This window comes from Mesoplodon bidens (genome assembly GCF_964165515.1).
Source record: "Mesoplodon bidens genome assembly, chromosome: 8".
NCBI lineage: Eukaryota > Metazoa > Chordata > Mammalia > Artiodactyla > Ziphiidae > Mesoplodon > Mesoplodon bidens.
The window spans coordinates 22,266,094-22,293,240 of NC_138165.1; the positions used below are offsets into that span (position 1 = coordinate 22,266,094).

General features: G+C 41.0%; 1 protein-coding gene across 11 annotated transcripts in view; it reads left to right on the plus strand.

The window, feature by feature from the left end:
• Positions 1-27,147, plus strand: part of LOC308622026 (uncharacterized protein) — a 133,792-nt gene that overhangs the window by 60,902 nt on the left and 45,743 nt on the right. For 9 of the 11 annotated variants that reach the window (XR_014016552.1, XM_081243061.1, XM_081243056.1 and 6 more), the window contains one exon: positions 10,926-11,054. The exons of the other annotated variants lie outside the window; for them this stretch is intronic. Coding sequence is in view for 1 of the 9 variants with exons in the window: in XM_081243057.1 (XP_081099183.1) it covers positions 10,926-11,054 (129 nt within the window). In the remaining 8 variants the exon portion in view is untranslated. The remainder of the gene's footprint in view (positions 1-10,925; positions 11,055-27,147) is intronic. 11 annotated transcript variants of the gene reach the window in all.

Consider the following 27,147-nt stretch of genomic DNA (forward strand, 5'->3'; position numbering starts at 1 on the left):
ATGAGCTGTTTATATATTTTTTCCTTTTTATATATTGTTGAATTTGGTTTGCTAAGATTTGTTGAGGATTTTGCATCTATATTCATCAAAGATATTGGCCTGTAATTTTCTTTTTTTGCTGTGTTTTTGTCTGGTTTTAGTATCAAGATAATGGTGGCCTTGTAGAATGAATTTAGGAGTGTTCCCTCCTCTTCAATTTTTTGGAACAGTTTGAGAAGGATAGGTATTGGGTCTTCTTTATATATTTGGTAGAATTCCCTTGTGAAGCCATCCAGTCTTGGACTTTTGTTTGACAGAACTTTTTGGTTACTGATTCAATTTCACTACTACTGATTGGCCTGTTTTTTATTATCAGATTATCTATTTCTTCCTGATTCTGTCTTTGAAGACTATATTTTTCTAGAAATCTATCCATTTTTTCTAGGTTGTCCAATCTGTTGGCATATAGCTATTCATAATATTCTCTTATGATTTTTTGTGTCTCTGTGATATCAGTTGTAATTTCTCCTCTTTCATTTCTTACTTTTTTTGTGTCCTGTCTCTTTTTTCCATGATGATCCTGGTAAAGGCTTATCAACTTTGTTTATCTTTTCAAAAAAAAAAGCTCTTGGTTTCTTTGATCTTTTTCTTTTTAATAAATTTATTTATTTATTTATTTATTTATGGCTGTGCTGGGTCTTCGTTGCTGCACGCGGGCTTTCTCTAGTTGCGGTGAGCAGGGGCTACTCTTCATTGTGGTGTGCAGGCTTCTCATTGCAGTGGCCCCTCTTGCTGTGGAGCACAGGCTCTAGGCATGCGAGTTTCAGTAGTTGTGGCACGTGGGCTCAGCAGTTGTGGCACACAGGCTTAGTAGCTCTGCGGCATGTAGGGTCTTCCCCAGACCAGGGATCGAACCTGTGTCCCCTGATTGGCAGGCAGATTCTCAACCACTGTGCCACCCAGGAAGTCCTCTTTGATCTTTTGTATTTTTTTGTTGCAATTTTATCTATTTCCTCTCTGATCTTTATTATTTCTGTCCTTCTGCTGACTGTGGGCTTTGTTCTTCTTTTTCTAATTCCTTTAGATGTTAGGTTAGATTGTTTATTTGAGAATTTTCCTGTTTCTTGAGGTAGACCTGTATCACAATAAACTTCCCAGTTGGAACTACTTTTGCTTCATCTCATAGATTTTTGGAAAGTTGTGTTTTTATTTTCATATGTCTTGGAGTATTTTCTGATTTCCTCTTTGATTTTTTCACTGACTCATTGGCTTTTTAGTGGCATGTTATTTATTCTCCACGTGTTTGTGTTTTTCCCATTTTCCTTCCTATAAATGATTTCTGGTTTCATACCATTATGGTTGGGGAAAATGCTTGATATAATTTCTATTCTTTTAAATGTGTTGAGACTTGTTTTATAGGCTATTCTGTAGCTCTGTCTTGTTTTGTAGATCTATCCTAGAGAACGTTCCATGTGTACTTGAAAAGAATGTGCATTTTGCTGTTTTTGGATGGAATGTCTTCAATTTATCTATTAAGTTCAACTGGTCTAATGTGTCATGTAAGACCACTGTTCCCTTGATTTTCTGTCTGGATGATCTGTAATTGATGTAAAGGGGGTGTCAGTTTCTCCCTTTATGTCTATTTATATTTGCTTTATATATTTAGGTGCTCCTATAATAGGTACGTATATGTTAACAAATGTTATATCTTCTTCTGTTGAACCCTTTATCATTATATAATGCCTTACTTTGTCTTTTGTTATTGTCTTTTGTTGTAAAGTCTATTTTGTCTTATATGAGTATTGCTACCCCAGCTTTCTTGTCATTTCCATTTGCATGAAATATCTTTTTCCATCCCTTCACTTTCTGTCTGTGCGTGTCTTTAGCTCTAAAGTGAGTCTCTTTTAAGCAGCATATATAAGGGTCTTTGTTTTTTTTAATCCCATCTGCCATCCTATGGCTTTTGATTGAAGCATTTAATCCATTGGCATACATTTAAAGTGATTATTGTTGTGCATGTACTTATTGCCATTTTGTCATTTGTTTCCTGGTTGGTTTTGTAGTTCTTCTCTGTTCTCCTCTTCTTTTATTTTCTTCCCTTTTGGCTTGATAATTTTCTTTAGTGGTATGCTTATGTTTCTTTCTCTCTAGTTTTTGTGAATCTATTGTAGGTTTTTGATTTGTGGTTACCATGGGGCTCATATATGTTGACCTAAAACTACATCTACTTGTTATAAACAGATAGTCATTTATGTTCAAACACATTCAAAATATCTATGTCTTTTGCTCCTCTCCCCAACATTTTGTGTTTTTGATGTCATATTTTACATCTTCATTCTTATCCCTTAACTGTTTAGTGTAGTTTTAGTTGATTTTACAATTTTTGTCTTTTAATCATTTAACTAGCTTATTTAAGTGGTTGATCAACAGACTTTACTATATATTTGCTTTTACTAGTGGGATTTTTCCTTTCCTAAAAATTCCTACTTTGTGTAGCCTTTTCTTTTCCACTTAGAAAAAAACCTTTAACATTTCTTTTAGGGTTGGTTTAGTATTGATTAACTCTTTAATTTTTTGCTTGTCTGAGAAGTTCTTTATATCTCTTTTAATTCTGAAAGATAACCTTGCATGATAGAGTATCCTAGGTTGCAGGATATTTTTCCTTTCAACACTTTAAATATATCATACCATTCCCTTCTCGCCTGCAAAGTTTCTGCAGAAAAATCAGCTGACAGACTTATGGGGGTTCCCCTGTATATGACTCTTTGTTTTTTTTCTTGCTGCTTTTAGAATTCTTTCTTTAACTTCTGCCATTTTAATTATGTCTTGGTGTGGGTCTCTTTGGGTTCATCTGTTTTGGACTCTCTGTGCTTCCTGTATGTGGATATCTGTTTCTGTCTTCAAGTTCAGGAAGTTTTCAGCCATAACTTCAACAAATACATTTTTAATCCTTTTTCTTTCTGTCTTCTCTTTCTGGGACCTCTATAATCCGAATATTAGTACACTTGCTGTTGTCCTAGAGGCCCCTTAAACTATTCTCATTCTTAAATTTATTTTTCTTTTTGCTTTTCTGCTTGGGTGATTTCCATTATTCTATCTTCCAGACCACTTATGTGTTCTTCTGTATCACCTAGTCTGTTGTTAATTCCTTCTAGTGTGTTTTTCACTTCAGTTATTGTATTCTTTACCTCTGACTGGTTCTTTCTATTATTTTCTAGTTCCTTGTTAAAATGCTCACTGTGTTCATCTATTCTTTTCCCTAATTCAGTTAGCATTCTTATTACTTATTACTAATGCTCTGAACTCTTCATCTGATAGTTATTTATCTCAGGTTCATTTTTGTTTTTTCAGGGTTCTTTTTCTTGTTCTTTCACTTGAAACAAATTCCTCTCCTTATTTTGCTTAACTTTCTCTGTCTCTACGAAAGTAGGTTAAACAGTTACCTATTGTGGTCTTGAAGGGGTGTCCTTGTGTGAGAGCTTTCATATGCAGTCTATGTGTGCCCAGTGGCTTTGGTGGGAGAGCTGAATCTGATGTAAGCTAGGTCACATCTTCCCCCAGGGTGTGCTGGCAGTTATCACCTTGGTGGCAGGTGGGGCTGGAGATGGAAGGGCTAGAGTCAGAGCCAGGTGTGAGCTTCTCCTATGCTCAGTGACCATAACTGCCCCATGGGGGCAGGGACAGGTCCCAAGGTGCTAGAGCAGAAGCCCTGAGGTTGAGGTCTGAGCTGGTTCTGTTCCCTCTAAATGTGAGTTCTCACCTCTCCCAACATGGTCACCTTTGCCCCAGTGGGGAGCAGTGCTGAAACAAGAGGGGCTGGATCTGGTGCCCTGTGTGGGATGGGGTGCTCACTGGTGTGAGCCCAGTACACCAGTCAGAGTTCCAGACTGCTCCCAAAATGCTGCCTCTGTGAGTGCCAGCAATGGCTTTCCCCACCCTGTTCAGATGCAGTACCAGGTCCAAGTTAACTATGTCCCCATCAAATGCACACTCTCCTTGGCAATGGCAAACTTCACCCTAGTGGGAAGCTGCCCCAGAACAAGAGAGGACAGTGTGGGTGTTCAATGTGGGCCAGAATGTGAACTGGGATGGTCTTGACACACCAATCAAGAGTTTCAGACAGCTCCCAGTCTGCTGCCTTTTTGAATGCCAGTAATGGCAGCCACCATCTCATTCAGATGCAGTGTCAGGTCTGAGCTGGCTCTGTACCCCCCAACAGCACACTCTCCTTGGCAGCTACAGCCTTTGTCCTAGTGGGGAGCTGCACCGGAGCTAGAGGACCCAGAGCGGGTGCTTTGCATGGGCTGGGTCACATTCTGGGGCAGTCTCAGGAAACCAGCCAGAATTCTGGGAAGTTTCAATCTGTTTCCCCACCTTGTTTCTGGGAGTAAGCAAGTTTGTGCAGCTCTTTACTAGTGGAGTCTAGGTTTCTTACAGCCCTCCTGTTAGCCCTCCTGGTTTCCAAACCAGCTAAGGGGATTCATCTTCCCAGTGTCAGACCCCAGAGCTAGGGTACTCAATATGTAGTTCAAAGCACTCACTCTTCTAGGAGGATCTCTGAGCCCATGATATCCCTCTCCTCTTCCGTGTCCCCTCCTAGGGATGAAGATCGTGACGCGATCTCTTCTCTTCCCTTCTTACCTGACTCCGTGTGGATCTTTCTTTACAACCTTGGTGATATAAGAGTCTTTCTGCCAGTCTCCAGTTTGTTGTCAGTGAGAATTACTCCACATGTAGATGTATTTTTGATGTGTTCGTAGCAAGGAGGTGAGCTCCACATCCCCCTACTCCACCACCTTGATCTCCTCCAAAGCTGTAACTCTGTCTGGATTAGCACCTTAACGTATGTTCATATAAGACCCCAGTTAAGGAGGTGAATTCAACTGATTTGCAAATCAGCAATCAACAAGAACAAATGCTGGTTTTATAGCTATCTCAATCCTAGGGCTATAAGAATTTCTTTTAATAATTCACAGTTTGGGTTTCAGTTCATATTTTAAAATGAGAATCTAGAGATTTCCACTTGTTGATCCTATCAACTGAAGCAGCTAACTTCAGCACACAGCTCTTGAATTCCTCATACCCCTCATATTGTTCTATGGCAACAACAATTAGGTCCTCCATGGTCTTGTCTTCAATGCCCACCTTAGTCCTAATATTCACAGGCATTCATTTCTTTTTTTAAAATATTTATTTATTTGGCTATGCCGGATCTTAGTTATGGCACACTGGATCTTTGTTGCGGCATGCAAAGTCTTCATTGTGGCATGCGGGATCTTTTTAGTTGTGGCATATGGGATCTTTAGTTGCGGCATGCAGGATCTTTTAGTTGTAGCATGCGGGCTCTTAGTTGCAGCATGCGGGATCTAGTTCCCTGACCAGCGATCGAACCTGGGCCCCCTGCATTGGGAGCATGGAATCTTAACCACTAGACCACCAGGGAAGTCCCCACAGGCACTAATTTCTTTAGCTGTTTCACTATAACAGGCCATGGGCTTCCAGCATCCCATCTATCTTCAAACATAATGAGTCTGGATAACTATAGTCTCCTCATTTCCCTAAGAATCTGTTGTCTGTACTCAGCTCCTCATACAAATTTCTGTACACGTCTGGAATCATAACTGCAAGCTACCAACTCTAGGTAGCTTAAACAGAATGGAATTTGTTGGAAGGATGCCAAATAGCTCACAAAATCTATGGGAAAGTTAAAAACCAAACTCAAGAAACAGAAGCCAAAAGAGGCTGGCAACAGATAACTCAGCCAAGGACCTCTGTTGGAACAGTCTAGTTAGAATGCTGGCAGAACTTGGCCAAGACCTGTTAAAGGAAGAGTCTAGGCAGAATGCTTCCAGTGACACTGCTACCACCAGGCATTCTCTTCTCCTGGGTTATTGACATCACCACTCTCTCTGTAAATAACTTGCTGGTCCCTGTACCTTTGCATCACTCCTGGATTCAATGTCAGAATCTCACTGGGTAAACCTCAGTTATATGCTGATGCCCTTTCTATTTAGAAGGAGGAAGATCTTCCCTTCTTCAGTTTCCATACTGGGAAAAGCGTTCATATGCTAGGTAACCAAAACACACACACACACACACACACACATCCAGGCCATCATACTTGGATTTATTTCTGGACTTCCTATTCTATTTTATTGGTTGTTTATTTTGTTGCAGCTATGATATTGTTTCAATTTCAGCCATTTTATAATTTCTTTTAAAATCTTATCATTCAAATCCCCTTCCCTCTCAAAAGTTAAAAATTTTTTTCTTTGCTCTTCTTAGCTTCATTTTTCTCAATGAATTTCAGAACTCTTTTATCAAGATTCCAAGAATATCTAATTAGAATTTTGATTGGAATTTTGTTATATTTATGAATACTTTGAGGGAAGAATTTAAAATTTTTACAATGTTGAACCTTCTTATCCAAGAACATGGTATAGCTCTCTATTTAAGCCTTCTTTTAAACTCTTGTTTAGTTATATAGTTGTCTTCATGTAGATTTGGCACATTTCTTAAATTTATGTTTTTGTTGTTAGGGTAAATGGAATTTGCTCCATTTTGTTTTCCGTTAAAAGAGTGTCAAGCCCCTCTTTTTGGCCCAAGCAAAATCTTAACATCTCATAACCTTACTAAGCAAATAGTTCTATGATTACTCTACTAAGCTATATTAATGATCATTGAGCTAAATTCTTCCTAGGCTTATCCAGCTTCCATTATAGAATTAAATCTTATACTTTGTAGTATAAATTTGAGTTTGAAAGTTAAAAGTAAGGAATGTCCATTTATTCACATAATTTTGGTGTTCTATTGTCAAAATATTCAGAAGATTGTCAAAGGAAATGGAAAAACCAATTGCTGTCTTTGGTAAACATGGTGTGAATCACTCAGAAAAGAGGGACATCCTAACTTGTTCTTTCCACTATGGATGCCAAATCTGAAAAAAGAGAATGGACAACCAGATTGGACAGATAGCAAAATTCTGAGTAAAAGAAAGTACATTAACTGTGTGCCTGGTGCAGGTTTTCTTATCCAGTCCCTGCTCAATCTAATACAACTCAGGCTTTAGCCATGACTTAAGGAGTCACTGGAGAGAGTTAAGAAAACATTTGGAAGACCTTTGAAGCCTTCTGAGGACTGGTCAGAGATGACCTTCAGCATCACCCAGTCACCGAGGAACTCCTGCTGCCAATTCATTCTTGGTAACTGAGACATTAGGAACTCTACTCAGTACTCTGTAATGACGGATATGGGCAAAGAATATAAAAAAGTGTGGATATAGGTATATGTATAACTGATTCACTTTGCTGTACTGCAGAAATTAACACAACATTGTAAATCAACTATACGCCAATAAATTTTTTTTTAAAACATATACTTCAAAAAAAAAAGAAAACAGAATGTCTTTCAGGGGAGTAAATTCAGAAAAAAAAATCAGAATTGGATAAACTGGAAGACAGTGGCCACTGTACTAGTACTACAGTACCCCCTAGTGGACACAAAGAAACATGGTCTTGTTTATGCTAAGAATGACCCCAGTCTCTTCCCACAGGCATTTAAAATCTGGAGGGGCCTTAGTGGTCAAGTAGGTCAACATCCCTAGCTCCAGAAAAGGAAACTGAGGAACAAAAAAGAAATGATTGGCCCAAGTTTACATAGCCAACCCAAGGCTAAAGTCCAAGATTCTTAACTCTCACTTTTCTTCCTTTCTCCTCCCCTTTCTTTCTTCCTTCTTTTTTCAACATGTACCATGCACCTATTATGAAGCAGAGTGCTAAGAATACAAATATAAAAAAATATTTAGTCTTTGCCTTCAAGTCTAGTTGTCTTTCAAGGGTACTTCTTTTAACACATTTCAGGGAATGCATTTGCAGAGAATGACCAAACAACCATGTAGGCGAAGGTTCTCAATCATCCACAAATTGACTCACAATGTGATTAACTATTGAGAATGGACTGGAACACACATTTGCAAATGTGGAAAGGGCCCTTGACCAGGTTCAGACCATTTCATGAAGAGAGAAGACTTTACAGATTTATAACTGAATTCTATTGCAAAAAATGGCAATAGAGTATTGAAGGTTTTATGTGTGCCCAGCATCTGATCCCAAACATTATCATTTGAGTGCACTCCACTGAGCAAATCCTTATTGAGGACTTACGTGCAAGGCATGTACTAAACACCAGGTTTAGTATGGTAAAGAAAACAGATATGGTCCTATGGCTTCTGCTCTCATAAAGCTTACAGTCTCCTGTGTGTGTGTGTGTGTGTGTGTGTGTGTGTGTGTGTGTGTGTGTGTAATTCTCTAAATCCCAGGAAAACTGTTTTCCCCGTTTCACTTTGGGAAGTCTTAATTTGATATTATGGAAATCAGGTAGTATGCAAACATTTTCTAAAATTACTCTGCCCCCACCATAAGGGAAATAAATAATAAAGATTTAGGAACAGATAGGACTGGAATTGAATCCCAATCCCACTATTTACAAGCTATTAGACAAAGCAATTCATGGGCTTCCCTGGTGGCGCAGTGGTTGAGAGTCCACCTGCCGATGCAGGGGATGTGGGTTCGTGCCCCGGTCTGGGAAGATCCCATATGCCGCGGAGCGGCTGGGCCCGTGAGCCATGGCCGCTGAGCCTGCGCGTCCGGAGCCTGTGCTTTGCAACGAGAGAGGCCACAACAGTGAGAAGCCCGCGTACCGCACCAAAAAAAAAAAACAAAAAAAACCCCGATTCACTTCTCTAAGCCCCAGTTGCTTCTATAAAATGAAAATAATATTTATCCTTTGGGAGAGATGATGTTTTATCATTATCCTTATTAATTCCTAAACAGAGACATTATTTCTTGAGTCAAAAGCATGAATTATATATTCTTTTTCCTAAAGTTCAGATAGATTATCAAAAGGGAAGCATTAATATTGTTCACTCAGTTTCACAAAGAATGTCATTTTCCAGGATTAATACAGGAAAACATTCATGGTCATTGACATTTTAATTAAAAAAAAAGTCAGGTAAAATCCTCTAACAGTGGCTGCTATTACAAAAGCATTTCTTAATTTTTTTAAATTTATTTATTTTGTTTTATTTATTTTTGGCTGCATTGGGTCTTTATTGCTGTGCACGGGTTTTCCCTAGCTGCGGCAGGCACACGGGCCTCTCATTGTGGTGGCTTCTCTTTTTTTTTTTTTTAAATACTGGCTTATACCTTTTTTTTTTTTTTTTTTGATGTTGGGGTAGGAGTTTATTAATTAATTTATTTATTTCTGCTGTGTTGGGCCTTCGTTTCTGTGCGAGGGCTTTCTCTAGTCGTGGCAAGCGGGGGCCACTCTTCATCGCGGTGCGCAGGCCTCTCACTGTCGCAGCCTCTCTTGTTGCGGAGCACAGGCTCCAGACGCGCAGTCTCAGTAGTTGTGGCTCACGGGCCCAGTTGCTCCGTGGCATGTGGGATCCTCCCAGACCAGGGCTCGAACCCGTATCCCCTGCATTAGCAGGCAGATTCTCAACCACTGCGCCACCAGGGAAGCCCCGTGGTTACTTCTCTTGTTGTGGAACACAGGCCCTAGGCGCACGGGCTTCAGTAGTTGTGGCTCTCGAGCTCTAGAGCGCAGGCTCAGTAGTTGTGGTGCACTGGCTTAGTTGCTCCGTGGCATGTGGGATCCTCTGTGACTTGGGCTCAAACCCGTGTCCCCTGCCTTAGCAGGCAGATTCTTAACCACTGTGCCACCAGGAAAGCCCCTGCAAAAGCATTTCTAAAGGCTATTTTCTTCCATGGGTGAACATGGCCTTGATCCACAGAAACAAAGCCTGTTATTTCAGTTATGATGAATAAACCTGGTATGACCATTGTTTAAAGGATTTTTTAGTATATTGTATCTTAACTTACCACTCCACCTATTTAATGGTTTGTCAAAAGCAAGAATCATGTTTTACTTTCACTATCCTCCCTGCCCAATGGTACCTTGCATAGATTTAGAGCATGCTAAATGTGTGCTAAGTAAAAAGACTATATCTTATTATTTGCTATTTGATAAGTAAGCTGAGAGAGAAAATCTGGCCTACGTTATAGGTACACTTACTTTGTCATACCTGCAAGTAGCAATTATCAAACAAATTTCATTCCTATAACATTCCTTCTAGAGGAATGGAGGACTGGTATGTTTGCACATGGCATGCATGCAGCAGGCCAACTTCCTTTCCCTGATATATTTCCTAAAGCTTGCTCCACACAGCACCAGTCCTATGAAAAGCCCAGGGTTTCAAGATCCAATAAGTTTGGGAAACTTTGCCCAGCACTTTCCTCTCTTGCAAGTTCACAGTGCACACTGGTAAACTAAAGACTATTAGAAGTCCTGGCTGTAATAAAGAAAACTGTTTAAAATGGTTTTACCTAGCATTCCCCAAATTTATTTGACCAATGTTTCACCTATAAACATTCTGCAGAACTAAGAGCTTCTGTGGAACACACTGACTTCAGAAAACTGCCCCTGAGTCTTCAAAGGACCTCTTTATCTTGTTAACACACACACACACACTCACACGCACACGCACACGCACGCGCCTGCCATTTCATCTCCAAATCTTTCAGGACTGAGAATATGAGCATTTCCAGCAACATCTTAACTATGGAACAATTACACCACTTCAGAGGTCCCAGAAAGTTAACACAATTTAACTTTATTTATGTAAGAAGAGTTCAATTTGAATACAGGAAATGGCTCCGCAGGAATGCCTGTCATAAACACCGGTAACAGATATCCAAATTCTGTTTTGTATCTGGGAGGGACGGAGAGAGAGGGGGGAAAACCACAAAATTATCGCCACCAAATCTCCCTGATGTTTCTTACAGTTTTCTACAAATCAGTATACAGTGTCTATTTTCCCATAACTCCGTCCTGGGACTTCCAGTTTATTTTTCCAGTTTATGAGTGTTTCTCATTCTCTTCTCTAGATGGCAGCACAGATGAAAAAATGCCAGAAAACCTCAGAGCAGTCTGGCCTCAACCACCGCAAACAGCTCTCAACAGCCTGCCCCCAGCTCACCCTTCCTTTTCATAAAAAAATAAACACAGAACCTGAGGTATGATGGTTGACATTTAATTTTTTCAAATAGATTTAATCAGGTATATGAGGATGGAAAGAATTAATGACAAAGTGATATCAGTGAGTGAGGAAACTGACTACTTAGCAGCGTCTCTCTCATGCTAGTTGTGTTTTCTGTATCTTAATGTTATCAATGTGCAGGTCATGCATCCTGCCATATAAACTTATAAGCATCATTACACTGGGTATGTGAAACAGCCAAACTCCAAGCCACTTGGTTTGCTACAAGTATTGGATTCATTTAAGATACATAATGCTATTTTACTGATTCTTTTGTCAACCGATGCTTTGAATGTGCTGTAAAGTGATTTCCATGTCACCAGACGCTGCACAAGCTTAGAGCTTAGGAAGTTAGCATGAAGGGAACACTGCATTAAAAGCTGAAAGTTACAGTTACTTTAATAAGGCAAGAAAAAAAGAAGTGGAATGGACTTAGAAGATCTTTATATCAAAACCCCACTAGGATTTTCTTAAAACCTCCCTTTTCCTGGGGTCATTGAATCTCTTGATTAAACAATAAAATGGGGTCTACCAGCAAGATGTTCACTAAAAAATCTGCTGACAGAGAGAATGTAACGAAGATGAAGCCCTCAACTTGTGGCATTTCAAGGGTTCAGGAGTACTCCAAAGAACACTAAATTGTTCATGTGTAGTGAACTGGACAGACACTAAAATGCGACCTGTGCCTTTTAAACAAACAAAAAAACTCACCATGTAGAGTGAAAATAAATATAGTGTGTAAATAAACCAACCTGAGGCCAAGAGTGCATTGTGGTTCATATTTAAGAAAAAAATCGATTTGCAGTGATCAGTTTCCTTTATAAATTTTCACTTTCTCCTTTTAGTTTTTCCAAATATTGACATATTTTATTATTCAATATCAACAATTACATTTTTTTGGAATTATTGAATTTTATTTTATTTACTTTTTTATACAGCAGGTTCTTATTAGTTATCCATTTTATATATATTACTGTATTTATGTCTTTTCTGGGTTCCACATATATGCGTTAATATACAATATTTGTTTTTCTCTTTCTGATTTACTTCAATCTGTATGATAGTCTCTAGATCCATCCACATCTCTACAAGTGACCCAGTTTTGTTCCTTTTTATGGCTGAGTAATATTCCATTGTATATATGTACCACTTCTTGTTTATCCATTCATCTGTCAATGGGCATTTAGGTTGCTTCCATGACCTGGCTATTGTAAATACTGCTGCAATGAACATTGGGGTGAATGTGTCTTTTTTTTTTTTTTTTTTTTTTTTTTTGTGGTACGCAGGCCTCTTACTGTTGCGGCCTCTCCCGTTGCGGAGCACAGGCTCCAGACACGCAGGCTCAGCGGCCATGGCTCACGGGCCCAGCTGTTCCGCGGCATGTGGGATCTTCCCGCACCGGGGCACGAACCCGTGTCCCCTGCATCGGCAGGTGGACTCCCAACCACTGCGCCACCAGGGAAGCCCAAATGTGTCTTTCTGAATTATGGTTTTCTCTGGGTATATGCCCAGCAGTGGGATTGCTGGATCATATGGTAATTCTATTTTTAGTTTTTTAAGGAACCTCCATAGTGGCTGTATCAATTTACTTTCCCACCAGCAGTGCAAGAGGGTTCCCTTTTCTCCACACCCTCTCCAGCATTTGTTGGTTGCAGATTTTCTGATGATGCCTATTCTAACTGGTGTGAGGTAATACCTCACTGTACTGTTGATTTGCATTTCTCTAATAATTAGTGATGTTGAGCAGCTTTTCATGTGCTTCATGGCCATCTGTATGTCTTCTTTGGAGAAATGTCTATTTAGGTCTTCTGCCCATTTTTTGATTGGGTTGTTTGTTTTCTTAATATTGAGCTGCATGAGCTGTTTATATATTTTGGAGATTAATCCTTTGTTGATTCATTTGCAAATATTTTCTCCCATTCTGAGGGTTGTCTTTTCATCTTATTTGTACTTTCCTTTGCTTTGCAAAAACTTTTAAGTTTCATTAGGTCCCATTTGTTTATTTTTGTTTTTATTTCCATTACTCTAGGAGGTGAATCAAAAAAGATCTTGCTGTGATTTATGTCAAAGATTGTTCTTGGGCTTCCCTGGTGGCGCAGTGGTTGAGAGTCCGCCTGCCGATGCAGGGGACACGGGTTCGTGCCCCGGTCTGGGAAGATCCCACATGCCGCGGAGCGGCTGGGCCCATGAGCCATGGCTGATGAGCATGCGCGTCCGGAGCCTGTGCTTTGCAACGGGAGAGGCCACAACAATGAGAGGCCCACATACCGCAAAAAAAAAAAAAAAAAAAAGATTGTTCTTCCTATGTTTTCCTCTAAGAGTTTTATAGTGTCCGGTCTTTAATGCATTTTGAGTTTATTTTTGTGTATGGTGTTAGGGAGTGTTCTAATTTCATTCTTTTACACGTAGCTGTCCAGTTTTCCCTGCACCACTTATTGAAGAGGCTGTCTTTCCTCCACTGTATATTCTTGCCGCCTTTGTCGTAAATTAGGTGACGATAGGTGCATGGGTTTATCTCTGGGCTTTCTGTCCTGTACTATTGATCTATATTTCTGGTTTTGTGCCAGTACCATACTATCTTGATTACTGTGGTTTGTAGTATAGTCTGAAGTCCGGGAGCCTGATTCCTCCAGCTCCGTTTTTCTTTCTCAAGGTTGCTTTGGCTATTCAGGGTCTTTTGTGTTTCCATAAAAATGTAAAATTTTTTGTTCTAATTCTGTGAAGAATGCCATTGGTAATTTGGTAAGGGTTGCATTGAATCTGTAGAATGCTTTGGGTAGTATAGTCATTTTCACAAAATTGATTCTTCCAATCCAGGAACATGGTATATTTCTCCATCTGTTTGTGTCATCTTTGATTTCTTTCATCAGTGTTTTATAGTTTATTGAGTACAGGTCTTTTGCTTTCTTTCTTTTTTTTTTTTTTTTTTTTTTCGGTACGCGGGCCTCTCACTGTTGTGGCCTCTCCCGTTGCGGAGCACAGGCTCCGGACACGCAGGCTCAGCAGCCATGGCTCACGGGCCCAGCTGCTCCACGGCATGTGGGATCTTTCCGGACTGGGGCACGAACCCGTGTCCCCTGCATCGACAGGCAGACTCTCAACCACTGCGCCACCAGGGAGGCCCTTTTGCTTTCTTAAGTAGGTTTATTCCTAGGTATTTTATTCTTTTTGTTGTGATGGTAAATCGGATTGTTTCCTTAATTTCTCTTTCTGATCTTTTGTTGTTAGTGTATAGGAATGCAAGAGATTTCTGTGCATTGATTTTGTATCCTGCAACGTTACCAAATTCATTTATTAGCTCTAGTAGTTTTCTGGTGGCATCTTTAGGATTCTCTATGTATAGTATCATGTCATCTGCAAACAGTGACAGTTTTACTTCTTCTTTTCCAGTTTGTATTCCTTTTATTTCTTTTTCTTCTCTGATTGCCGTGACTAAGACTTCCAAAACTATGTTGAATAATAGTGGTGAGAGTGGACATCCTTGTCTTGTTCCTGATCTTAGAGGAAATACTTTCAGTTTTTCACCATTGAGAATGATGTTTGCTGTGGGTTTGTCATATATGGCCTTTATTATGTTGAGGTAGGTTCCCTCTATGCCCACTTTCTGGAGAGTTTTTATCATTTTGAATTGAATTTTGAATTTGAATTTTGTCAAAAGCTCTTTCTGCCTCTATTGAGATGATCATATGGTTTCTATTCTTCAATTTGTTAATATGGTGTATCACATTGATTGATTTGCGTATATTGAAGAATCCTTGCATCCCTGGGATAAATCCCACTTGATGATTTTGTATGATCCCTTTAATGTGTTGTTGGATTCTGTTTGCTAGTATTTTGTTGAGGATTTTTGCATCTATATTCATCAGTGATACTGGTCTAATTTTCTGTTTTTTGTAGTATCAGGTATTAGGGTGGTTTTGGTATCAGGGTGATGGTGGCGTCATAGAATGAGTTTGGCAGCGTTCCTTCCTCTGCAATTTTTGTAAGAGTTTGAGAAGGATGGGTGTTAGCTCTTCTCTAAATATTTGATAGAATTCACCTGTGAAGCCATCTGGTCCTGGACTTTTGTTTGTTGGAAGATTTTAATCACAGTTTCAATTTCATTACTTGTGATTGGTGTGTTCATATTTTCTGTTTCTTCCTGGTTCAGTCTTGGAACATTATACCTAAGAATTTGTCCATTTCTTCCAGGTTGTCCATTTTATTGGCATAGAGTTACTTGTAGTAGTCTCTTAGGATGCTGTGTATTTCTGCAGTGTCTGTGGTAACTTCTCCTTTTTCATTTCTAATTTTATTGATCTGAGTCCTCTCCCTCTTTTTCTTGATGAGTCTGGCTAATTGTTCATCAATTTTGTTTATCTTCTCAAAGAACCAGCTTTTAGTTTTATTGATCTTTGCTATTGTCTTCTTTGTTTCTATTTCATTTATTTCTTCTCTGATCTTTATGATTTCTTTCCTTCTACTAACTTTGGGTTTTGTTTGTTCTTCTTTCTCTATTTCCTTTAGGTGTAAGGTTAGATTGTTTATTTGAAATTTTTCTTGTTTCTTGAGGTAGGCTTGTATTGCTATAAACTTCCTTCTTAGAACTGCTTTTGCTGCATCCCAGGTTTTGGATCATCGTGTTTTCATTGTAATTTGTCTCTAGGTATTTTTTGTTTTCCTCTTTGATTTCTTCAGTGATCTCTTGGCTATTTAGTAACCTATTGTTTAGCCTCCATGTGTTTGTGTTTTTTATGTTTTTTTCCTTGTAATTGATTTCTAATCTCATAGCATTGTGATCAGAAAAGATGCTTGATATGATTTCAACTTTCTTAAATTTACTGAGGCTTGATCTGTGACCCAAGATGTGATCTATCCTGGAGAATGTTCCATGTGCACTTGAGAAGAAAGTGTAATCTGCTGTTTTTGGATGGAATGTCCTATAAATATCAATTAAATCTATCTGGTCTATTGTGTCATTTACAGCTTGTGTTTCCTTATTAATTTTCTTTTGGGTGATCTGTCCATTGGTGTAAGTGAGGTGTTAAAGTCCCCCACTATTATTGTGTTACTGTCGATTTCCTCTTTTATAGCTATTAGCAGTTGCCTTATGTATTGAGGTGTTCCTATGTTGGGTGCATATATATTTATAATTGTTATATCTTCTTGGATTGATCCCTTGATCATTATGTAATGTCCTTCCTTGTCCCTTGTAATATTCTTTATTTTAAAGTCTATTTTATCTGATAAGAATATTGCTACCCCAGCTTTCTTTTGAATTCCATTTTGCATGGAATATCTTTTTCCATCCCCTCACATTCAGTCTTATGTGTCCCTAGGTCTGAAGTGGGTCTCTTGTAGACAGCATATATATGGGTCTTGTTTTGTATCCATTCAGCGAGCCTGTGTCTTTTGGTTGGAGAATTTAATCCATTTACGTTTAAGGTAATTATTCATATGTATGTTCCTATTACCATTTTCTTAATTGTTATGTGTTTGTTTTTGTAGGTCCTTTTCTTCTCTTGTGTTTCCCACTTAGAGAAGTTCCTTTAACATTTGCTGAAGAGCTGGTTTGGTGGTGCTGAATTCTCTTAGCTTTTGCTTGTCTGTAAAGCTTTTGATTTCTCCATCGAATCTGAATGAGATCCTTGCCGGGTAGAGTAACCTTGGTTGTAGGTTTTTCCCTTTCATCACTTTAAATATATCATGCCACTCCCTTCTTTAACCTTATGGGAGTTCCCTTGTATGTTATTTGTTGTTTTTCCCTTGTTGCTTTCAATAATTTTTCTTTTTCTTTAATTTTTGTCAGTTTGATTACTATGTGTCTCGCCATGTTTCTCCTTGGGTTTATCCTGCCTGGGACTCTCTGTGCTTCCTGGACTTGGGTGGCTATTTTCCTTCCCATGTTAGGGAAGTTTTTGACTATAATCTCTTCAAATATTTTCTCGGGTCCTTTCTCTCTCTCTTCTCCCTCTGGGACCCCTATAATGCAAATGTTGTTGCGTTTAATGTTGTCCCAGAGGTCTCTTAGGCTGTCTTCATTTCTTTTCATTCTTTTTTCTTTATTGTGTTCCACAGCTGTGAATTCCACCATTCTGTCCTCCAGGTCACTTATCCGTTCTTCTGCCTCCATTATTCTGCTATTGATTCCTTCTAGTGTATTTTTCATTTCAGTTATTGTATTGTTCATCTTTGTTTGTTTGTTCTTTGATTCTTCTAGGTGTTTGTTCTTTAGTTCTTCTAGGTCTTTGTTAAACATTTCTTGCAGCTTCTCGATCTTTGCCTCCATTCTTTTTCCGAGATCCTGGATCATCTTCACTATCATTATTCTGAATTCTTTTTCTGGAATGTTATGTATCTCCACTTCATTTACTTGTTTTTCTGGGGTTTTATCTTGTTCCTTCATCTGGTACATAGCCCTCTGCCTTTTCATCTTATCTATCTTTCTGTGAATGTGGTTTTTCTTCCACAGGCTGCAGGATTGTAGTTCTTCCTGCTTCTGCTGTCTGCCCTCTGGTGGGTGAGGCTATCTAAGAGGCTTGTGCAAGTTTCCTGATGGGAGGGACTGGTGTTGGGTAGAGCTGGCTGTTGCTCTTGTGGGCAGAGCTCAGTAAAACTTTAATTCGATTGTCTGCTGATGGGTGGGGCTGGGTTCCCTCCTTGTTGGTTGTTTGGCCTGAGGCAACCCAACACTGGAGCCTGCAGGCTCTTTGGTGGGGCTAATGTCGGACCCTGGGAGGGCTCACGCCAAGGAGTACTTCCCAGAACTTCTGCTGCCAGTGTCCTTGTCCTCACGGTGAGCCACAGCCACCCCCTGACTCTGCAGGAGACCCTCCAACCCTAGCAGGTAGGTCTGGTTCAGTCTCCTTTGGGGTCACTGCTCCTTCCCCTGGGTCCCAATGCACACACTACTTTGTGTGTGCCCTCCAAGAGTGAAGTCTCTGTTTCCCCCAGTCCTGTCAAAGTCCTGCAATCAAATCCCGTTAGGTTTCATAATCTGATTCTCTAGGAATTCCTCCTCCCATTGCTGGACCCTCAGGTTGGGAAGCCTGACATGGGGCTCAGAACCTTCACTGCAGTGGGTGGACTTCTGTGGTATAAGTGTTCTCCAGTTTCTGAGTTACCCACCCAGCAGTTATGAGCTTTGATTTTTTTTTTAATTTAATTTAATTTAATTTTTTTAACAATAATTATCATTTTATTTCAGTATTATGAATATTAGCGTTATTTTCATTTAAATTATTTTTCTTTTTTATGATTCTTTTGCATCATTCATTCTTTTTTTTTTTAATTAGTTTCTGCTTTATAACAAAGTGAATCAGTCATACATATACATCTGTTCCCACATCCCTTCCCTCATGCATCTCCCTCCCTCCCACCCTCCCCATCCCACCCCTCCAGGCGGTCACAAAGCACCGAGCTGATCTCCCTGTTGAGCTTTGATTTTATTGTGATTACACCCCTCCTACCTTCTCATTGTGGCTTCTCCTTTGTCTTTGGATGCGGGGTATCTTTTTTGGTGAGTTCCAGTGTCTTCCTGTCGATTATTGTTCAGCAGTTGTGATTCTGGTGCTCTCACAAGAGGGAGTGAGTGCACATCCTTCTACTCCGCCATCTTGAACAAATCTTTTTTTTTTTTAATGAAAGCAACCATTCAAGGAAATTACTCTAAACACTGCATCTTTCCTTGAAGGGGTACTCTTTGATACTCCTTGGGTTGAAATTAGTTAATGCTACGTTGAGTCAGGCTATCTGCTTTTCCCAAAACATCTCCTGGTGCTCTAAGGTTACTGAATGCTTTTTCCTGGGCTCTAAGTTTAGAAACAAAACCAAGCCCTAAAATGAACAGGCATAGAGGCACTGAGATAGTGCAGAATATGAGGGAGTGAAGAAAGCTGGGATGTTGAGTATCAACCAGCCACTGGCTTACATAGGTCACAAGGGTCATACCATCCCACACCATCCAGAACTGCCAACCAGCAGCCCTCAGCTCTAGCCTTTTTCTGGAGTCAAGACCCAACTCATTCCTTCCATACACCCATGAATCTTGGAGGTGTGACACACCCAGGACAAAGCTGAATCCCGAGAGGTCTGACCTATTAATTCTCCTGCATCAATGCAGCTGCCAAACCACCATCCCTCAGACGCCTGATATCCCTGATGTGTGCCCAAGAGAGAGCCCCTTTCAATGAGTTATCCTCTTAGGAACGCTCATCCTTATACCTGACTCAGTGTTCCACTCCTCCCTTTTCTCCTTCATTTTTCCTCTGTGACCCCTGGAATCCCATTGCATCATCAACAAATCCCCTGATACCCCCATCCTCTTCCCTTAGAAAGCTGGCTTTACCCCAGGCACAGTGCTTCCTCTGCAGCCCTCACAAGTGGAGGCTGCCAGGTCAGGTCCTTTCTGTCATACACACCCATTTCCATGGGTCTCAGTTCTCTGCCCTCTGAGACCCAGGCAACATAGCCATTATGCCACACTCTCTACTCCAGCTGTCATCTTCTGACTGGCTGGTCATACCCTTTATTTATTGAAGTCATTGGCAATGGGCCCACAGTATTCCTTTTCATTCCAAATTCTGTCAACAATCTGGCCCATTTGGTATGTCCATGAGGCTTTTTTTTTTTTTTTTTTTTTTTGTGTGCGGTACACGGGCCTCTCACTGCCGCGGCCTCTCCCACTGCGGAGCACAGGCTCCAGACGCGCAGGCCCAGTGGCCAAGGCTCACGGGCCCAGCCGCTCCGCGGCATGCGGGATCCTCCCAGACCGGGGCACAAACCCGCGTCCCCACATCGGCAGGCGGACTCCCAAACACTGCGCCACCAGGGAAGCCCCATGAGGCATTCTTGACCTCTCAGTTCCTTGATTCCATCTCCAATTACGTTTTCCATTCTGTTTCAATCACTCAATCCCATGGTCACTCCCAGACTTTGTCATCGAGAAACCACAGCACTGGGAATTCCCTGGTGGTCCGGTGGTTACGACTTGGCGCTTTCACTGCCATGGCCCGGGTTCGATCCCTGGTCAGGGAACTAAGATCCCTGCAAGCCGCCCAGTGCAGTGAAAGAAAAAGAAAGAAACCACAGCACCTCTGAACCTATGACTTTCTATTCCTCCAATTCTTCTCACTTGGTTATTTTCACTCTATCAGTTTTCCAAAAGTAGAATCTTTCTGGTTTTTTTCTACCTCCTTATTTATCATCCACTAGCTGTCTACTTTTCCTTCTCTACCCAGGAAGGACCATGCTTCACACTGTTAGCCTTTGACCAGTGTCCTCAACGCTATTGCTCCATTACTCTTCTGTTTCATCTGCCTGACAAGACTTAGAACATATACCTTGAATCCAGTTGTCTGCTTTGACCATTCCTTTGGGCTGCTGGACACTGCTGGAGAAAGCCACATACTCACATAGACACCCTAAATTCATGTTTGGCAACATCAGTGGGACTTTGGTGTGGCCTGTGATCCTGTCACATTCCCCTGACCTGCTTACTCTTTCTTTCTGAGTCCCCAGAGGGGCTATGTCAAGAATTCTCCTCTCTCCAAACCTCCATGCCTGCCCTCTCTACATTCTCTGTTTGTGATTTTATTTCCCACTTATCAAGGTGAGGGGAAATAAAAGTTATCAGATGTGAGCAGCCTCAGTTTTCCATGGTAACCTATAAACTTACTTGCATCTTTACCCATCCTGCTTCTTATTATAAAAAAGGTTCTCCTCCCCATCTAAGGCCGATCTCTTGACCTGTGTCCTGGATCCCATCTCCTCCTGACTTCTCATTGACCTCACTCTCAGTTATTCCTTCTCACTCTTATCTTTATAGTCAACCTCTTCCTCCATATTGGCTCCTTCCTTCTCAGGTTAAAAGAAGCCGCATTCCCCTCCATCCACAGCCCTCTCTTCCCCTTGCCAGCTAAACTCTTGTAGAAGTTGTCTCTACTCACTTTATAAAATCACTTTCTCCAAGATAAGCAGTGATCTCCATGCATCTAAATTCAAGGGACACTTTTCAGTTCCCTCTTTATTTGACCTTAAGTGGCCTCTGGCATGTCCTCCTTCTGGATACTTTCTCTTTCCTGGGCATCTATGACACTATCTACATGCTCCTAGATATGACTATCTGCACCAGACCTTTCTCTTGAGCTTCAGACCCAGATAGCTACCGTTTAGTCAGCCCCACCTACAAGTTCCATGGGCATCTTAAACTTAACTAATTTTCTCTTCAAACCCATATCTCCTCCTGAATTTCCCCTGAGTGGTGAGCACTACCTTGGACTCATTTATTTAGCCAGAAATTTGTGTATCATCCTGACTTCTTTCTTTCCATCATTTCTCATGTCCAACTGTGTCACCATGAACTCTTGATTCTATTTCCCTTATCCTTTTGCTTATCTCCTTCCTCTCTGCCACCATCGTGCCTCACCTAACCCTGGTGTCTCTGTTTTTATTCTTCCTCTCAAACCATTCCCCACACAGTAGCCATGTGATTGTAACAAGCAAGGAATGTCACAGTTACAAGAATGTCCAAACACTCAGGTATGCAAAAACGAAGCATTTTTTCCTAGAGTCAATTTAATGTCTGAATCTGAACCTCCAGCCTTCTTCCTGGCAGACAACTTAATCCAGATTCTCTCAAGTAAATTCAGTGATTTGGCAGAAACTGAGATTATATAAGTATTTCAGTTTAGAATTCAATTTCAGACCTTCTTTCCCCTCTTCCTGCCTCTTACTCTTGGGTCTCCTTGGGTTGACTACCCAAGGGAAGTGGAGAAGGGGATGGTGGTTCATGTCTGATTGGCTGCATGTGGCGATGGAGTGGGAACTACCCATTTAGTCTCATCTGGGGTGGTCCTCATGCTGGCGCCAGCTGCTAACACTGCTGTTTTCTATCCTCTCCACATGGGCAGGGCCCCCTGTGCTCTCTAGGTTTTGGACACTGCTGGCTCTGATGGGTGGTGATGGGTTGGCTGGGTGCACGTGCAGGTCCCGTGTAGCTTCACCTCTCAAAGCGTCAGCCACTTTCCTGCAACCCCAGCAAGCAATCTGGGATCACTTCTTCCTTTTGTCCAACACATCCCCTTTCCAAGCCAGGTCATTTCTTCTCCCCTCCCAGCACGGAGGGAAAAAAATCAGTTCACATTTATGCATTTGTGTGAATTGTTTAATCTCATTAGTTTAATCTCTGAATTAAAGTTCAGAACCTTTTATATTTGAATTTTGTAGTGTGGAGTCTGGGTCTCTCTCAGCAGCAGACTGCCTCCTCAAATGTGCTTTTCACTCTACTAACAAAAGAGTCTGGTGAGTGTGTGTGTGTTTGTTGGTGAGGTGACAGGTGCAGGCTGGTAGCTCAGAGCCCAAGGAGAGAGATGAGCACAGAGAGTACATTCCATTAATACTTCACACATCATCCTGTCACATATTCTTTCAAAATCATAAATCTTATCAGGTCACTCACCTGCTAAAAGACCGTCTGTAGTTTCCTATTGCCTTTAGAATAAAGTGTAAGCTTTTAAACTTGACTTAAAGTTAAGCTCTGTCCCCAGTTTACCTCTCTTACCTTATTTCCCACTATTTCCCCTCTTCTTTCAGTTCCTTGGGCTCACCATCCCCTCTTTTGCCTCTGGACTTTCTCACATTCCTAGAAGATTTTCTCCATCTTTTCCCTACACCTGGCTAATTCCTCCACATTCCTGTGGTCTCCAGTTAAATGCCACCTCCCTAGGGAAGTCCTCTTTGACCTCCCTCCTACCCCTGACTTTGATGTGTCCCTTCCAGGCACTCCCATAACCTTCTCATGTCATAGCACTTATTGTATTTTAGTTTGTTTTATTTGTCTGCTCTCCCACTAGACGATAAATGCTTTTAAGGCAAGACTGTGTCTGTCTGGATCACTGTTCACCCTCCAGCACCTAGCATATGGTAGGAGCTCAGTAAATACTTGTTAAATAAGAAATAAGTGAATGAATGAGGAATAATTGAACACACAAGCCAGATAAAGGCAAGTGAACTCCACAAAGAAGAGGTACGCAATGTAGATTTGACTGAAATTTTTATGAAGAGACAGAGGAGAGAGTTTGAATGCAAGCATTTCTATTCTCCCCTCAGTGTCCTTCTTTGGCTTCCAAATTTTGGGTCTCGCTCTCCTTTGACTCTTCCTTCCTCCCCCCACCACAACTCACCCTTCCCTTCCCTAAGAAACTATCCCACTGAGAAGACTATTCAGTATGAATTGGAGAGAGATGAGGCTAGTATCAGTGAATGCCATTTAGGAGACAATTGAAAAAGACCAGGCAGAGATGGTGAAGGCCTGAACTAAGAAAATGACAAAATAAAGAGGAGAGGGTGAGTTTAGGAACTGTTTTGGAGGGAAGATCAACAGGATGTGGTTACTGATTAGATTGGGGTAGAAGAGAAAAGAAAGAAGAATATAAGGTACATCCCAGGTATTGGTGTATGTGAAAGAAAGAGAAAGTGAGAGGAAGGAAGGAAAGAAGGGAGGTAGGGAAGGGAAGGCAAGAAATGATTGGAAGACAGTGAGAGAAAGTGTAGAATTGAGAATGCCATAGGATTAGATTTATTACCAAGAGAAGTAAGAGAGGGGATTAAGCAAGGAAGGACAACTCTAAGAATTATTACCTCTTGAGAGTATAACTGAAGTAACAGACCAAAATTGCTGTTGGCAGTAGTCCGCATAATTGCATGATTTTCTTTAATGACTTGGGTTATTAATGGTAAGAGCTGAGAAAGTTGGTGGTAGATTGATCCAAGACTTGGAATTTGCTGGGAAGATCTGCTGGGGCAGAAGGACCAAGGGGCAAGGGGATTGATGATGCCATGAAGAAGCGTTCAAAGTGACGGGCAATGGCCCCTAGGCTCAATAGTGACAGAAGTGAGCCAGGAAGACGCTGATAGACTGCAGGGGGCGGGGAGGAGTAGAAGAGGGCCCAAGGAATCAGATGTTTTGATGTCGTGAAGAGTAAGTAAGAAAGCCAGCATGCTAAGAACCAAAGGATATAGAACAGAGGAGGGACCGTGTCTGTTTGCAGGGAGTAGGAATCCACAGACTCCAGGACCCAAGAAGAAAACAAACGTCGAAAGGAAAGGGTTCCCTCCTTCCTCTGAAATGAGAGGGAAGGAGAAAAGGGAATATCTTGTTTCAATATTTCTTAGCAGAGAAAAATCAGAAAGAGGAAGCTGACATTGTAGAATCTTGATCTCTTCTGTCAAGCAAGATGGGAGTGATATTGCAGGCGGTGGGACCGCAGGAAAGATGAAGAAAATGTGGTGGGAAAGCACCTGTCTTGATTGAAAAAATCAGACAGTTGCCTGTTGGTAGTGAGGGCTCAGCTGGAACAGTCAGCTGACATTGGCTTGGATCAGATTTCTCAATTTTCCGCAGCAGCATCTTCTGCTTTACAGCAGAAACGGAAAGCACGTTGTGAATTGCATTTGGCATGGAGAGTACCAAGATAGGAGTGGATGAAGGACCAAGGGGATAAGGGCACTTAGGATTATCGCTGAAATCATCCGCACTGGTAACAAGCTGAGCGAAAGACAAGCAGGGCCGACGGGTCCTCGGTGCTATGAGAACAGCAGTGGTGAGGTATCAGGGCTCACTACAAGGACAAACAGAGAGTTCAGTGGCCCTGATAAAAATAACACCAGACTCTTCCAGACATTTTCCCCATGAAATAAAAAGGTGAGTGCCCCTTTAAATCATTAACGAAACCAGCATTCAAATCTGGGCAGACTCTCCCAGGTTGGGCTGTTCTGCTTTGCCAGGAATCAATAAGCTTCTGTGAACCCTCCAGGGCAAGTGAGGCATGATCCATCTTCCCTGTCTGAACAAGCTCGATCTGGCCTCCCTCCTCCTGCTAAAGCAGGCCTGAGGTATGTGCCAGGATTCTGTGTTTTAGGCTAATTATCACATTCCAGAATGTTCTGGACTCCTGCTGATATAGCTTTTCAGCTTTTAGGGGGCCCTGCTCTAACCCTCCCTGGCTGTACCCCTCTCAGAACCCACATTGATTCCCTCTAGACCACACTCTGGGTACCTTGGACCATTTCAGAATTCCTTGCCCAAATGCCCCAAGCTCACTTTCCAGGCCTGCCTACACTTCCTTCCTGGTCCCATCCTCTCAAGGACAGACCATGCCAATAGTACACTCACTCTTCAGCCTGAAGGTCACGAGGGGATGTGCACAGTGTGGATGTTTGGGCCGGGGCATATACTCTTCTGCAGGAGGGGCCCTTCTCCATCAGAGCCAGGGGTGGGAAGAGAAGAGGGGCAGCTTCATCCTGGGGCCCAGCTCACCCCGTGCCTCCATGTCCTATTGCAGGACTCCAAGGAGTTCAAGAATTATACATTCAGACTTGGTCTTCAGATCATTAGGAAGATAGAGTTATCAAATTAGGAAAATAGAACATATTTTATTTATAATTTTACATAGTTAGACATGGGATACAGACCTCCATTTGTACTTTCCCTTGGTTTCACAAATGTCAGGGGTAGTCCTGGCTCCAACAATGTATTATTTGCTCATTGTGAAGAACAGCTCTTCAAAATTATTATTCTAAGTTTGGTTGACATCTAGTTAGGTCCAAATCATATCCCAGGATAGTGAAAAATAAAAAGCCATTTAAAATCCTGTCTGGATTTCTAAAAAGTTTTGGTAGCCTCAGCCCTTTCTCTAATTTTTCTTTTTTTAAATTAATTAACTTATTTATTTATTTTTGGCTGCATTGGGTCTTCATTGCTGCACGTGGGCTTTCTCTAGTTGAGGAGAGCAGGGGCTACTCTTCGTTGTGGTGCGCGGGCTTCTCATTGCGGTGGCTTCTCTTGTTGCAGAGCACAGGCTCTAGGCATGCGGGCTTCAGTAGTTGTGGCACGCGGGCTCAGTAGTTGTGGCTCGTGGGCTCTAGAGTGCAGGCTCAGTAGTTGTGGGGCACGGGCTTAGTTGCTCTGTGGCATGTGGCATCTTCCCGTACCAGGGCTTGAACCCGTGTCCCCTACATTGGCAGGAGGATTCTTAACCATTGTGCCACCAGGGAAGTCCCTTAGCTTAATGTTTTCAAGGTTCATTCATATTTCAGTATGTATCAACACTTCCTTTTTATTGCTGAATAATATTCCATTGTATGGATATAACATATTTTATTTATCCACTTATCAGTTGATGGAACTTGAGCTGTTTCTACTTTTTAGATGTTATGAATAGTGCTATTATGAACATTTGTGTACAAGTTTTTGTGTGGACATTTGATTTCATTTACCTTGGGTTATATACCTAAAAAGGGAATTGTTGGATCACAGGGTAACTCTATGTTTAGCCTTTTGAGAAAGCCAGACTGTTTTCCTAATTGGCTACATTTTACATTTCCACTAGCAATGCATGAAGGTTCGAATTTCTCCAGTCCCTCACCAACACTTGTTATTATCTGTCTTTTTTATTATAGCCATCCTAGTGGGTGTGAGGGAAATCATTGTGATTGTGATTGGCATTTTCCTGAAGGCTAATGATCTTCTTTGGAGAAATGTATATTCAGATATTTTGCCCGTTCTTGAATTGGGTTGTCTTTTTATTGTTGCGTTTAAATTTTTTTTATGTATTCTAGATACAAATCTCATATCAGATATATGATTTGCAAATCTTTTCTTGTCTTCTATAGGTTTCTTGCTGGTGTCCTTTGAAACACAAAAGTTTTCGATTTTGATGAAGTCAAATTTATCTGTTTTCTTTTTTTGCTTGTACTTTTGGTGTTATAGCTCATGAGCCGTTGACTAAAGTTACAGATTTATGCCTGGGTTTTCTTCTAAACTTCTATAGGTTTAGCTTTTACATTTCAGTCTTTGCTTTTGGGGGGTTAATTTTTGTATTTGGTGCGAGGTAAAGGTCTAATTATATCCTTTTGCATGTGATATCCAGTTGTCCCAAACCTTTTGTTGAAAAGACTATTCTTTCCTCATTGGATTATCTTGGAACCCTTGTCAAAAAACCAACTGACCATAAAAAATAAAAATTAAAAAAAACCCAACTGACCATAAGTGTGTGTAAGAGTTTTTAAAATACGTTTTTTCCTAATATCTA